Source organism: Rhinolophus sinicus, linkage group LG18 (assembly GCF_036562045.2).
Source record: "Rhinolophus sinicus isolate RSC01 linkage group LG18, ASM3656204v1, whole genome shotgun sequence".
NCBI classification, from domain to species: Eukaryota; Metazoa; Chordata; class Mammalia; order Chiroptera; family Rhinolophidae; genus Rhinolophus; species Rhinolophus sinicus.
In genome coordinates this window covers 915,383-929,939 of record NC_133767.1, presented here as the reverse complement: position 1 = coordinate 929,939, position 14,557 = coordinate 915,383, and the positions used below count along the sequence as shown (strand labels likewise).

General features: G+C 50.4%; 1 protein-coding gene and 1 long non-coding RNA gene across 11 annotated transcripts in view; one reads left to right on the top strand and one right to left on the bottom strand.

The window, feature by feature from the left end:
• TNRC6A (trinucleotide repeat containing adaptor 6A) overlaps positions 1-14,557 on the top strand; it is a 126,453-nt gene that overhangs the window by 51,033 nt on the left and 60,863 nt on the right. For 4 of the 10 annotated variants that reach the window (XM_019750172.2, XM_019750175.2, XM_019750174.2 and 1 more), the window contains exon 3: positions 4,724-4,771. The exons of 4 other annotated variants lie outside the window; for them this stretch is intronic. In XM_019750172.2, the coding sequence (XP_019605731.2) occupies positions 4,724-4,771 (48 nt within the window). Of the gene's footprint in view, positions 1-4,312; positions 4,498-4,723; positions 4,772-14,557 lie in introns of those variants that run through there. 2 more of the 10 variants (XM_074322877.1, XM_074322875.1) reach the window with 1 other exon arrangement.
• On the bottom strand, positions 959-4,144 carry LOC141569483 (uncharacterized). The gene is made up of 2 exons (XR_012493178.1): positions 3,479-4,144; positions 959-3,301 (listed from the first exon to the last, which is right to left on the bottom strand). It is a non-coding gene; the product is annotated as an uncharacterized LOC141569483 (long non-coding RNA).

Sequence of the window (14,557 nt, the reverse complement as noted above, 5' to 3'; positions counted from 1 at the left end):
CAAACTAGGAATTCTGGGAAATTGGGCGGGTTCGGGGGTAAGAGTTGAAGAGCCTTGGGTAGGCAAGGGGTCTCAGACAGTGTTCTAGTAGAATATCAAGAACTGTGCAAGAGTTTGAAGCCGCAGCAGGACCTGGCCAGGTCTACTTAGAAAGACCATTTCGGTGGCGGTGTGGTAGAGAGGTGAGCAAAGCATGGAAAAAATCCTTCCTTCCTTCACTACGTAGCATTGGGGGCCTAAGTGCAGTAGGCGTTGCATTGGATGCTAAAGATATAGTGAGAATGAGGCAGGCGTGGTGGCCCTTGCTCTCCCGGAGCTCACAGGGAATCCGGAGAGCCAAAGATTGGACAAACGGGAACAGATACCTCAGTATGCATGTGGTCGTGTTCTGAAGAAGTAGGGGTGCCTTCAGCATACGTAACTGGGGGACCCAGCAGAGTCGAGGAGGGTGGTGGTCAGAAAAGTCTTTCCTGAGGAAGTTACATGGGGTGGGGGTGAGATGGTTAGGAGCAGACTGTGCGAAGGGGCTGGGCACCTTTTAGGAAACGATAGGATTGTCTGGAGCCCGTGGGGAGTGAGAGAACAGTGGGTGACACCGCAGACCCTGCGGACGATATTCGGCGTTGAATCAAGAGCCCTGGGAAGCCTTTGAGTTGTTTAAAGCTGGAGAATAAGATGATGGGGTTTTCATTTTAAGAAAAGTCACTGAGGCTGCTATACGGGGAATGATTTCAAGAGGCCGAGAGTGAATGTGGGTGATTCTGGCGAGGGCTGTGCCGCAACCAGAACGCTGCCTGGGCCTGGAAATGTAGCCTGGTCTACGCATTTTAGGAACATTTTGTAGTTTCTGAGTTCAAAACTACACTTAGCCTGTGACTCAGTGATTCTATTCCTAGGTATTTATCCAAGGGAATAAAAACATATGTCTGCTGTCCACAAAACAAGACTTGGACAAGAATGTTCACGGCAGCTTTATTCATAGTTATGTCAGACTGCAAATGACCCAAGTGTCCACCGACAAGGACGGAAATCAAACGGTTCATTCACTCGATGGAATGCTTCTCAGTAACAGAAAGGGAAGAACTTCTGACACATGTACCAATGTAAGTGGTCTCATAGACGCTGATCAGCAAGAGAAACCAGACTGTTTGACTCTGTTTAGAGAAGGTTCTAGAACATAGTACTAATTTATCGTGTTGTCAATCAGAAAAGTGCTTTCCTGGTGTCAGATGTGTGCATTGTGGGGAGTATATGACTGAAAGGGGCGCAGTGGCATTTTCTGGGGTGATGGAAGTGTTTTATGTACCGACTATGGTGGTGATCACATGGGCGTGTTTGTCAAAACACATTGCATTTTTGACTTCAGATGTGGCTTTGGCCAATCTATGTGATATGCTCCTATGTTCTTAGAACAACATTCCTTTCCTTCTGTGCACTTGTTATAGTTTGTAATTATACAGTTTGCCTTAAAAAAATCTGCCCGCCCCATTCGATTTAATTCATCAGAGTAGTTTCTCACACGTGCCAGAGAACGAGAGCCTAACACAGCTCCTTGCACATAGTAGGTGATCAGTAAGTATTTGTTGTGTGGGTGAATTGTCGTTTTGGCATTCTGGGGTACACAGGTGAGATACGGGCTAAAGATATGACTGTGAGAGTCATCTGTATTTAAATAGCATTTAAATACAGGAGAATGAATGAGATCGCCCATCCCAAGGAGCAAGGGGATAGAGGCGGAAAAGTCTGGAACAGAGTCTCCACGATCGCCAACATGTATTTGGCATAAAGCAAAAGATTCTGGCAAAGGATACAAAAAGGGAATGGTTAGGGAGGTAAAAAGACATTCAGGAGAATGCGCTATCAAGACAGCCTAGAAAACAGTCTCTCCCAGGAAGGTGGCAATGGTCCTGACAGCTAAGGAGGAAATCAAGATCAGGGTAGCCATGTTACCACCGAGTTTGGCAGCTTCAAGGTCATTTGTGACCTTGATGAGAGTAATTTTGGGGTAGGAGCTGGGATGTCGGGTTAGTGGGTTGGGAAAGCAGCTGAGCAAATGGGGGGTAGGGGAGCTTGTGGAGAACACCGTTCTCAAGCAGCTTTTCTGGGAAGGAGAGCAGAAAAATGGAGCTAGAGAGGAATGAAGCGTCAGTGGAATTGTTTCCTGTTTTGTTTGTGTGTTGCTGTTTTCTTAGTGGAAGTTACTAGAATACGTTTGTATGATGATGGGGAGACTATTTAATAGAGAAAGAGTCCCAAGAGAAGATAGGGGTCCCATAGTAGAGTTTTGCTGAGGAATAGTGCTGGTCTTACTGTGTTGTCACGCTGCTTTGATCGTCTCCCGTGCGCCAAGATGAAGTAAGAGACTGTTAAAAAGTGATTAGCGTGGCTTCATAATGCAGCCCTGGAGGGGTCACCTGGGACATGTCAAACTGTTCTGGAAGGGTCTTCACGAAATCGTATCTTCTCGGTGTCCCTGGCGCTAGGAATTAGCTCCAGGTTTGCTCAACCTTGGGCATTTCGGTTCAGATACTCTTGTGTGGTGGGGGGCTGCCCTGGTCATTGTAGAATGTTTAGCAGAATCCCTTTACCCACTAGATACCAGTAGCACCCAATTGTGGGAACCAAACACCAGACCTAGCTCAATGTCCCCTGGGAGTGGATGGGGGCACATGGCCCTGATGGAGAACCACTGAGTCATTCAAACGGACGACAGTCTACTTTAAAAAGCAAGTCAGGTAATCTTAACAGCTGTGTAAATATTGATAAATATTCCCGTTTTTATTGCCTGATGCTGTCGTGGGAAATTATTCATAAACCTGGTGTGAATGCATGACGTGGACCATTATTTCTTAGCTCCTAAAGAAATACTGTAATAGAATTGTTAACATGTCAAATAGAAAGAACCACAAAAGAACACCAAACCAAATGTACGTACAGACGACTGGATGGGAGGGACGATGGCAGGAAAAGGAAGTCACTGGCATTTCTTTGGTGCCTCTTACATTTCACATTTTACATTTTAAATTCAGTAAACCTGATTTTTTTAAAGTTTTTTTTTTTTTTACATGCTCATTGTACAAGAACAGGACAAGACAAAAAAGCCAGATACAGTAAGAGAAGAAAATTAACGTTTTGGTGCATATGATTGAGGAGTTTCTGTGCATGCGGTCTTTCATATAGTCATATATTTATTTATTACCCATCGTCTCCCTCAGACCGTAGAGGCACTGGGCAGTCCAGGGTGGTTTTGTATCTTTTTAGTGGGAGAGATTCGGGCATGTTTTCAAGCCAGTGGAAGGACCTGGTAATTTAGAAAGTGGAAAATGGGGTGATCCAGGGGGAGGTTTCTGGGAGAGAATGGGTTTCACGCACAGAGGAGGGCGCATCAAAGCCGGTGTGACAGGATGGGGACGGATGCACGGGAACGTAGGTGTGGAATAGTTTCCGCGCGGCTGTGCACACGGCTGCAGGCATCTACCTGTGGTTGGTGGAGACACTGTCGCTACTCGGGACAGACGTCCTCCGGCGATGCGTGGACCCCCGTCGCAGCCGCACGTCCCCACGCGTGGGAGCCCCTCTGGGACCCGACCGTGCACTTAACTCTCCGGCGACCGCAGCCGCGTCCCACCGTCGCTGCAGGAGCCCAGCCCCGGCCAGGCGCTCCGTGTTTACTGCCCCGGGTCCCGCTGGACGGCGCGGCCGGTTCCATTGCCCCGCGCCGTCCTCGTCATCTGGAGGGTGAAATATGTGTAGCAAGCGAGGGTTATTCTCTGGATAGAAACTCGTGCACGTGGAGCCGCCGAGCCGCCGGCCCTGCCAAATTCGGGGGGAAACCCGCGTGGACCCTCCCGGGCCGCCTCGGGCATGCAGCCCTGGCCCGAGGGGGGACCCAGGAGCACGGGGGTGGAATTACCCGCCCAAGGTCAAAACCGTCACCAGTGGCGTCTTTCATCCGGCTGCGGCAGGGGCACAAATTGCGCTTTATGCGATTTTTTTTTTTTTTTTTTTTTTTGGTGTGTTTGGGTGGGGGAGGGGCCGGGCCGCGGGGAAAGGAACTTGTGTCGCAGCAAAGGAGGAGGAGGCCGGGAGGGACTCGAGTCAGACAGGAGCCGCCCGCGGCGACACGGGCTGGGCTCGGGGCGGGGCCGGACGCCTGGGCGGCTGCGCCCCCCGGGGAGGCCCCTCGGGGCCCGCGCGCGGCGCCCGGGCGGTTGCCAAGGGCCTGCGGGGGCCGCGGGCCTAGTTGCTAGGGCGTCCATTTTGAGGCCGGCGGCCGCGGCGCCCCGGAAGGGGTTGCGGAGCGGGGCATCCACTTCCGGCCTGGGGCCTGCGGCGGCGGCTCGGCGGCAGCAGCGGCGGCGGCGGCGGCGGCGGGTCGGTGTGGAACATGGCGCTGGCGCAGCGGCTCGGGCCTGTCCCCGCGGCGCTGCGGAGGCCGTGAGGCTCGCGGGCCTCGCTCGCCGCGCCGCGCGCGCTCGTGCACTTTACACACATGAGGTGAGCGGCGCGGGGCCTCCGCGCGGGCGGGCCGGGCCGCAGGCGCTGCCGCAGGGCGGGCGGCGCCGGGACCTCGGGCCTGGGCGGGAGCAGAGGGGCCGCGGGCGCCGGGCCGGGGGCCGCCGGGGCCGGGCGCTGCCCTGGGCCGCCCCGCGCCCGCCGCCAGCTCTGCCGCAGCGGCCCGGTGCTCACGCGCAGTGCGCGCTCTCTTTTCTTCCCGCTGCAGAGAACTGGAAGCTAAAGCTACCAAAGACGTGGAGAGGAATCTCGGCAGGTAAGATGGGCGCGCCCGCCGCCTCTCGCCCCGCGGCCGCCCGCGCCCCGGGCCCTTGTCCTTCCCCGCGGGGAATGCCGGCTGGAGGGGTGCGGGAGCTGCGGGATGGCGCGCGGGGCCCTTGCGGGGGGGGGGGGCGTGGGCAGCGGGAAGCAATTCTTGTAAACTTAGTGAAAGCGTTCTCACCCTTTCAGGATTTAATTAGGGCACTTGTGCATTAATTACTATTGTAAAGGGTTGCAGGCATTGTGTGACTCACGAGTGGGGCGGCCCGACGGCGGGCTGTCAAACTGTTTTGGCTTCCCCGTTATTACTTTGTAACTCAAATTGTTGCCTTTATGAAAAGATACTATGTGTTCGCCTCTTGCTGGCAACACTGTAGTCAGGCGGATTCTGTTGCACTGGGAACAGCTTTGCCCGTGAACTTGACCAAGCAGAAACTGCGTTGATTTCTTCCTTTGAAACTAACTACCTGTGTTTGTATCTTCGTTCTTTGGTGTGTGTGCTCTTTATATCGGCCGGTAAAATTAAAAAATCTGTTCCCAATAGGTGGTTATCGTTCCTACTGGGCCTGCCTGCTTCTGCACTGGTAACTTCATCGTCACCCCAGAGGGAGTCTTTTTTTTTTTTTTGGTTTTTAAAGATGCCTTTATAGAAATCTTTAGCTTTGTTGAGTGTCATTGCTTAAGCATCAGGGATTGCACTGTATTTAACTCTTTCACATTTTCTGTCTTGCAGTCTTTTCCTTTCTTATTCGCTGCTTTCTTTTGCATCATTTTGGGACATTCAGAGAAACTTCTAGATTAACCGAATCAGTGAGCAGCTTTCTTGCACTTGAATAGAATAAAATAAAATTTCTTCTTAATGTAATTTGTGCTTGATGATTGTAAGTTTTAGGTTTATGTTGAGGCTGTTAACATAATTCAAAGTTGTCTGAATATTTTTCACCGTATAGGATCATTCCAAATGGCTGCTCTTTGAGTGTTTGAGCTCTCTGACTCTTCTAAGGTGATCGTGAAAGAAACCCCACAGCTGGGGAGGGAAGGGCACCGTTGGTTTTCCAAATCAGAGATTCTCTGTTACTCAGGATGATTACAGGACCATTGAAAGGCAATTAAGCCTGACATCCCTGACTTAACTGTTTGTTGGACATTGAAATACGTTTTGTTGTCAGAAACTATTAAGGAAATGTTAAGCTATGAAACCATTAAAGAAAACAGGTGGAATTTTTAAGGTGTAATTCCAGCAGCAGAAAGGAGCTTGGAGTATGGGTCTATTTCTCCCTCCATTTTTGCTTTATCAGGTAATGATACCAGTGTAATTCCTATAGAGGTGTTCTAGGACTTAACTAAAAAATTGTGCCCACCACAGGTGTAGTTTTCCTATGCTGTTACTCTTAGATAGAACTTGGAGTCTCTGTGTCAGCTGTGTATCGATGTGAATGCCAGCCCTGCCGCTTACAGCATGACCTTGGCTCTTGACAAAGCACTTAGCCTCTCTGTGCCTAATCTATAAAACGAGAGGTTTGGGCCAGCCAGTTGCTGAGGTCTGTAGGCCCCTTGGGTTATATAAAAAAGAGTCACGTGCTTTCCTTGGCCACAGAAAACATGTACAATCTAGTAGGAAGACTACAAGTACGTAAGTAACTAGTACAGGGTGAATGACGGCAGGGGTCAAAGACGACACCATTGCATACCCGTACTTGAGGGTGTGCAGTTGGTCAGAAGGGACAAAGGGTAACCAGTGTCAAGGACATTGTAGGGCAGTGTGTACTAGGAACTGTGAGAGGGGGACGCTTCCCAAGCTTCAGAGTATTCGAGCAGGGAGACGCAATCAGGTGGGCAAATGTTTCCTTTCAATTCCATCTGGAGCGCTAAGCTTCCCTTTTCCCGAATAAGGAGAGTGTGTCTGTCTTTATCCTTTGTGCCCTCCCCAGGAAGTCAGGGCAGTCTTCATTCCGTAAACATTTCTTGAGCATCTTCTATGTTCCGAATGCAAGCAGGGAGACACTCGCCAGGGAGGAGCACAATGGAAGTGACTAACTTGACTGAGTGCTTACTGTCTGCCTGGCGTGCTTTCCCAGAGACCTTACATGGACTCGTCTGGTCCCTGGAGCCTGAGGTCAGGCAGTTATTACCCCTGGTTTACAGGGGACTTGGAGGCACAAAGACGTTAGGTGACTTTCAGGGGCCACAGTGCTGCTAACAGAAGGGGCTGTCGGGCCGCGGACTTGATTGCTTCTTACTAGCGGCTTCTTCGCCTTGAAAAATGTGAATGTCTGGGGAGGCAGAAGCCACAGATTCACGCAGAGTTTCTCGACCTGGGCTCTGTGACATTTTGGACCGGATGGTTTATTGCTGTCCTGTCTCCCTGGGTTGTGGAACGTTCGGCAGCATTTGCCCGTAGCACTGCCGTCCAGTTGTGACAATCAGAAACGTCCTCAGATACTGCCACAGGCCCCCGGCGGTGGCAGAATCCCCTCCAGTTGAGAACATGTGTTCTAGAACTTCATATTTCCTGAAGATAGCCGTATTAATGTTAAACCTTTAAACGTCCAATTCACTGAAGCACCTTTTAGTACCGTGGGAGTCCACGTCCCATTCTGTGGACCCCGGGTTGGAGCTCTAGCCTCCGAATGTCAGCGTCCTCCTGCCATTGTCCTGCCCTCTGCTAAGCTGTGAATCCCCAAGACACGGTGCCAGGGAGCCGGTGCCAGGTACACAGAATTGGCGCAAGAGGTCAGTTTAGTTTAGCAGCCTAGGTAAACTACCTCTCTTCACTGTTGGCCATCAGAATTGTCACTTTGTGTCAGTGTCTAGATGGGGTGGTCACCATTGAACTGGGCTTTCAACAGGAATTAATTTTGAAAGACAGCGAAAAGGGTGGTGAGAGCAGCAGACACGCAGGCATGAAATGAAGGAAGAGGGGGTTCTGAGGTGCCCATGAGCCCTGCAGCGGGGCTGGCGGGGTGCGGGGGGTGGGGCAGGTGGAGAAGTTCTGGAATTCAGGCTGAGGACTTTTTGCACAAATCTTCAGCTAGTGGGGAGCTTTTTGGCAAATTGGTGAGGTTTGGCAACTAGTGGTCCGGGCACGAGCTGATGACGGCCTGCAGTGGCGTGGTGGCCGACGACAGGCGAGCTGGGACGCTAAGGACATGGGACGTGGGTTGAGGACGAGTCCGAGAGGAGTGTGAGTGTGCGGGGCTCTCCCTCGTGGGCGAAGGGGAGATTGACCAGGGCTTTGAACAGGGCAGAGGGCAGGACAAATAGTCTGGGGAGAGAAGATGGTAAGTTCCATTTTCTAGGGGTAAAAAAAAATCAACCTCAACTGATCTAATTAAAAATATTTGGGAGGCCGCAGCGTGGGGCCATGACGTTACATGTAGAGACCAGTCGCTGTTCTGATCCCTTCATCTTACAAACGAGAAAGCGATGGTTGAGACAGAGCCAGGAACTTAGTGAAGGTCCCGTCCTCCGAGTGACAGGCCTCATGCCCCTCCCTCCCCATCGGGCTCTTCCAACCGCAGTGTTTCGTGCTGCCCAATAGAAAAGCAGGATTTCGGTCTCTTCCTTCTGAAAATGGAAGAACAAGTAGCTACATTCTGTGCCCATTCTAGGAATGGAGTTGCTGAAACGGACAGTATGTTGTCTAAAGTAGAAGCTACCCGCCTCGTGTCGTGCTGTTTGTCTTTTTCCCCTAAACCAACTGCCAAATGCCATCATAAAGAAAAGATTGGTAAAGATGCTGTAGTCCTGTGTTGTGTAGCATCTGAACCGGGCATTCTGACCTGAGACACTCTGCCTGGGACAGGGGACAGCAGGCGGAAACCAGGGCGTGAGGTCCCCCAGGCAGGGGGACCCTGCTCTTGCAGTTCATCGACCTCTATCTGGAAAGCAAATTATCTGAGGTTGTTAAGCTTTTCTGTAGCTTTTCTGTGGTATGGTCTGTGGCCAGCAAATTCATGTCCATAGGTTTCTTTTTAGCTTGATTGGGCAGCCCTGTGGTCAGTGAGTTGATAGAATAAATGAATCACAAACTAAGATTAACTTCAAAATGTGTAACGACCCTCTGGATAATTTCAAGAGAACCGTGAACCCCGAGTGCCTTTCTGTAACCTCTTGTGAATTCGGGCATCTGAAGTCAGTCTGCAGGTAGGAGTTAGTCCTTTCCGGTTGTTTCATGACGAACTCCGAAGTCTCGCCCGCGATTGCAGAGAGGAAGGCAGATGTGTGCAGTGTGTCTTCTCAGATGGAGTCAGGACACGTCTGTCACTCAGTCTTTGAGAAAATGGCCTCCCACTTACAGTTTAAAAAAAATCATTCTAACCCTAAGTAGAGAAGCAAGAACGGCACAGTGAGCAACTACCTCTGCCTGGGTTTACCGAGTACTATTGGCCGCATTTTTTTTGTTCGGCCACGTCAGCCCTAAACAGGCAGCTCCCAGGAACGAGGGCTTTCTGCGTGACAACCGGCAAACCATCACACACGGGGAGGCTGGGTAACTAACTGCCTGAGCTCTTCAGTCCATGGGCAGATGGCCCCACTTGTCCCAGCGCCGTCCTTTAACGTCTCTGTTCTTTTCCTGGAGTCCCTTCATCCAGTGGCAGTCATTTCCTTCCTGGGGGCCAGTCCCTTGTCCTTTCCTCCCTGTACAGGACGCTGGTTCTTGCAGGCCTCGGTTGTGATTTGTCTGATTGTCTCTGTGTCATTAGGTTCAGGGTAGACCTTTCTGGCAGGAAAACCCCATAGATGATGTGTTTCTCTCAGTGCGTCACCCCCTCCCCCCACACACACACGTTTTAAAGCAAATTAGCTGAAAGGTTACCCAGTGGGTACCTTCACACTAACTCACTGTTTCTGTAGGGTGTGCCAAACAATTAGTTTACACTGAGCTAGAACTTAAATTGCTGAGGTTCCAGTAATTACAGGTCTTCAATTGTAACGACTGCAGCCTTTTTGAAGGTTATTCGGAAGGCAGCTCCCTCCTTCTTGGACAACAGGGTTCCTTGTTTCCCGCTGTCCCCAGTGATAAACTGATAGCCCTGGTCCGAAGATGACACGGAGGGCGTGGACTCGGGACACGCGGTCTTGAGAAGAAGGCCCACTGGCGTGAGCGTGGTGGCACTGTGCCACCAGACGGGGGTCTCGTCCGGATTCCACTGAGGGGCCTCAGAGGGAATGAAGTAGTTTGAAAATTGAATGTGTGCTTTTAAAAAAAGAGCTGGTGCTTAGCATTCATCAGATTTCAGAGGGTCATGGCTCCCTGGAAGATTAAGAAACATTGTGTCATAGGGAGGGTGTGGGAAGTGCTGGATAGTGTCAGGAAAGGGGAGGTTTTAAGCTTCAAAAGCGAGAAAGTAACATTCCAGAAGGCACAGTCTCTCTCTCAAAAAACAACAAAACAAACCACAACAAACAAACATGAAAATAGATATAGTATAAACTTATTACGCTGGTCTTATTTTTTAAATGATTGGCAGACTCCTGAGCTGGCTGGGAAGCAGAAGCCCGAGCGTTTCTCCTCTTGCCGCTAAGGACGAGCCTGTTGAATTCTCAGCTGTAGTGTGTTGTGAGGCAGTGACTCAGCTGGCTTTCGGTCCACATGGAATGTTCAAAACAGATTGGAACCTGGGTCAGGAATTTTATACTTTGAACCTTACAGAATATTTTCTGCAAACAGTGATTTATTGGATTTTGTATAATGACAAACAGGGTTAAGCCCAGTCACGTGTTTTGCTGTTCTCACGGGGTTTTGAGTTAGCTAGCATTTACCGAGCAGCTTGCTGCAGTGACAGCGCATACTTTCATAATTTTGACATCTGTGTTTTGTTGACTTTGGTCCCTTCTTACTCTTTGGGAGTATCCCTCCCCCGCCCCCCCAAACACAAGGAAAGAGTGCTGTGTGGTGCTTAAATATGCACTGATTTTCATTATGTGTAAGCATTGCTTCATTCTTTGATAACTGGCCACACAAAGGATGCCAGAGAGATGCTCCACGGTGAGTCCCGGGTGACGAGGCACGTAAGTGAGAGTGTCACTGGAGTGAGAGAAAGGGACAGAGCGTGTGATCTCTGCACGTTCATCACTGTCACGCCACAGGTCGGAGCCTGTCACTCACTGTTTCTTAGAGAGCTTTGCTGGCTCCCCAGTGGCTCCGGACTTCAAGCCCAAACTCTAGTCTGCTCAGCTTGGCCCTTTATGTCTTGCCCTTTGACTGTTCCCTTCACTTTCTCCTCAAGTTATTATAATCGTGAGTCGTTTTTACTCTATTCACAGAGTTGTGCCATCATCACAACAGAACGTTTTAGTCACCTGCCCCTGGAAAAACCCCTGTACTTATAAGGAGTCACTCGCCATCCCCCACCCCCACCCCCAGCCCCTGGCAACTGCTCACCACGCTCTGTCTTACAGGTTTGCCCGTTCCGGACGCTCATACAAATGGGGTCATGTGATATGTGGCCTTTGTGTCTGGCTTGTTTCCTTAGCATGTTCTCAGGGTTCATCCACGTTGGAGCATGTGTCAGCACTTGATTCTTTCTATGGGCGAAAAATATTTCATTGTCAGGCCGCAGCACACTGTGTTGTCCTTTCGTCCGTCAGCAGGCAGAAGCGTTGTCTCCCCTTGGGCTACGAGAATATTAATACCATGGCCGTTCGTGTGCAAGTGTCCGTGTGGACACGTGTTCCAGGTTCTCGGCTCTGTGCCGAGGCGTGGGGTTGCTGGGCGAATGGTGATTCTGTGTCTAACGTCTGGAGGAGCCTGCAGACTGTTTCCAGAGCAGCCGCACCACTGTGCCTTCCCAGCAGCCGTGAGCGACTGGCCCAGGTTTTGCTCCGACACTGGTTACTGTTTCTTTTGATCCTCGTCATCTTAGTTGGGGGGAGGGGGTGCTAACTCGCTGTCCCACTATTTGTATTTCCCTGAGGCCTGATGACGAGCGTCCTTTCGCGGGCTTGTCGGCCATTTGTGTAGCTGATTTGGAGAAATGGCTATTCAAGTCCTGTGTCGAGGTTTAAATCTCATTATATTTTATTTGTTGACTTTTTTGTGTAAGAGTTCTTTATTTTATTTTATTGGGGAAGGGGAACAGGACTTTATTGGGGAACAGTGTGTACTTCCAGGCCTTTTTTCCAAGTCAAGTTGTTGTCTATTCAATCTTAGTTGTGGAGGGTGCCGTTCAGCTTCAAGTTGTTGTCCTTTCAGTCTTAGTTGTGGAGGGCGCAGCTCAGCTCCAGGTCCAGTTGCCGTTGCTAGTTGCAGGGGCGCAGCCCACCATCCCTTGCGGGAGTCGGACCAGCGACCTGGGTGTTATGAGCAGTGCGCTCCAACCACTGAGCCAACCGGCCGCTCACTGACTGCTTTTCATGTTAAACCAACCTTGCATTCCTGGGATAAATCCCACTTGCGTATGGTGTGTTGTCCTGTTTACATGTTGCAAGACTGGATTTATTGGTCTTTGTGGAGGACTTTTCTGTTTGTAGTCACACACTTTGTGTCCGTTATTGAGCTGTAGTTTTCTTGTGATCTTTGTCTCCTTTTGGGTTTGGGGTCTGGAATCGGGGGTCTGGGGCTGTTGGTTTGGCATCTACCTCATTCTGCTCTAATAATTGTTCTTATATATTCAGTTCCATTTTCGCTTTTGTCTATTTTGTCCAGCTTTTAAAGGTATGTTTCACAAGTAAAATCAATTCTATTTGCTTTTCTACCCCCAACGGTTAGGGTACTGCCTGTGTGGTGTGGTTTTTTAAAAGTGAGGTATAATCGACATCTAAGTTTGTATATGTTTAGGGCTAGAGCATGTGATACATGTAAATACTCCACTTTGATCACCACCAAATCATTAGCTATGGCATCTGTCATGCCACGTAGTCACCATTGCTTTTTTGTCCTGAAAACAGTTAAGATCTAGTCTCTGAGCAGCTGTGAAGTGTGTGATACAGTGTGGACTAGTCACTGTGCTGTGCGTGGGTCTCCAGGACTCGCTTGTCCCCCGCCCCCCATCCCCGTAACCACCTGTTCCTACTAGTTCAGCGTCTTTAGATTCCACATATAAGTGATACCAGACAGTATTTGTCTTTCTCTGACTTACTTCACTTAGCATTCCGCCCTCAGGGTCCACCCATGTTACCGCAAACGGCAGGATTTCTTCTTTCTCCTGGTTAATTAATACTCCATTGTGTGTATGTGTCCCACATTATCTTCGTCCATTGACAGACACTTAGGTGGTTCCCACATCCTGGCGTCCTGAATGCTGCCGCAGTGAACCCGAGAGAGCAGCTCTTTCTCACATCCTGCTTTCCTTTCCTTTGGATATAAACCCACAAGTGGGTTTGCTGGGTCATCCGTAGTTGTAGTCTTTTGAGGACCCTCCATAGTAGGTGAACCCATTTACGGTCCCACCAGCAGTGCACGGGGGTTCCCTTTTCTCCGCGGCCTCGCCAGCACTTCTGATCTCTCGTCGTCTTGATGGCTTCTGTTTTGAGAGGTGTCGGTTCCCTCACTTCCGGATGCTCTGCCTTCGCTGACTGCCGCCGTCTTCGCGTCCTCCCCTCAGCTCCTGCGGCTCTGTACTAGGGCCGCGCCCCGCCTGCATCTGTGAGGCCCTTTGCTGGGGTCACCTACGTTCATCTTCACGCAGCCCCTCGAGGGAGGTGCAGTGTGGGACCTGTCACAGATGCGGAGACAACGGCTGTAGGGCGCTGGCTCGGCAGGCGGTGGCCTGACTCTCGCCTCCTTCCCTCTGGCGTTGGAGCGGCGCTCCTAACCGCCTACCTTGTGGCCCAGAGGAGCTTGGCGTTGAGCGGGCCCTTAGGGAAGCAGAATGTGGTAGCAGAGGGAAGAGTGCGTGTTCTGTGGTGGTGACGGGGGCAGGGGGTTAGTGACAGTGACAGCAGGGGAGCGGGACGTGGCGCCGAGTCCAATGCCCAGTGCTGGGAGGACGGTACCAGTAGAACTGGTTTCTGTGCCCAGAGCTGTAATTAGTTCTGTTTGGAAGGGTGAGATTAACATCTGAAATAATTAGAAAATGAGCATTGTTTAATTTAGAGGTCAAGGTTGAGGTTTGTATGAATTGAAAAGGAACTAGCAATTAAGTTCAGCTTCACATGAGGAGTAGAGTGTGGGAGGGCAGTTGAGCAAAGCGGATTGGGGCAGCCTCCCCCCTGCTGTCTGCCGCCCCACTCAGACGCCTGATCCCTGGGTTCTTGGTCAGCTGGGGCTCACATGAGCTCCATGTTTCAGGGGTGTAGGTTCAAAGTGGATTGTACCTCCGGGGGCTTGGTAAACTGCAGGGCGCTTCTGTCAGTGTACACAGGGTGGGACGTTTGTTTTCTAAGATAGCTAAGCTTACCAGTGTCTTCCATAGCTTTTCAGTTTAAAATAATTTCAGACGTAGAGAAATTTTGCAATAGAGCAAAGAATTCCTGAATCTCCTTCACCTGTGTCCCTCAGATGTCTACATTTAACCACATTTGCTTTATCATTCTCTTTTCACAGTTTTTTTCCCCCTGAACTGTTTGAAAGTAACCTGGAGATATGTTCTTTTACCCCTAAAAACTTAAATATTTATTCCCTAAAGTCAAAGACATTTTCTTCATAATTACGGTACCGTTATGAAAATTGGGAAAGCAATATTGGTACGATAGCCACGGAGAATCTACAGACGTTGCTCAGAATCTGCCAGGTGTCTCCGTAGTGCCTTGAGAGCCAATCAGAAGAGTTTTTCTAGTCGGAGATCCAATCCAGGAACACAGGCTGCGTTCAGTTTCCACATTCGTTTAGCTCCCT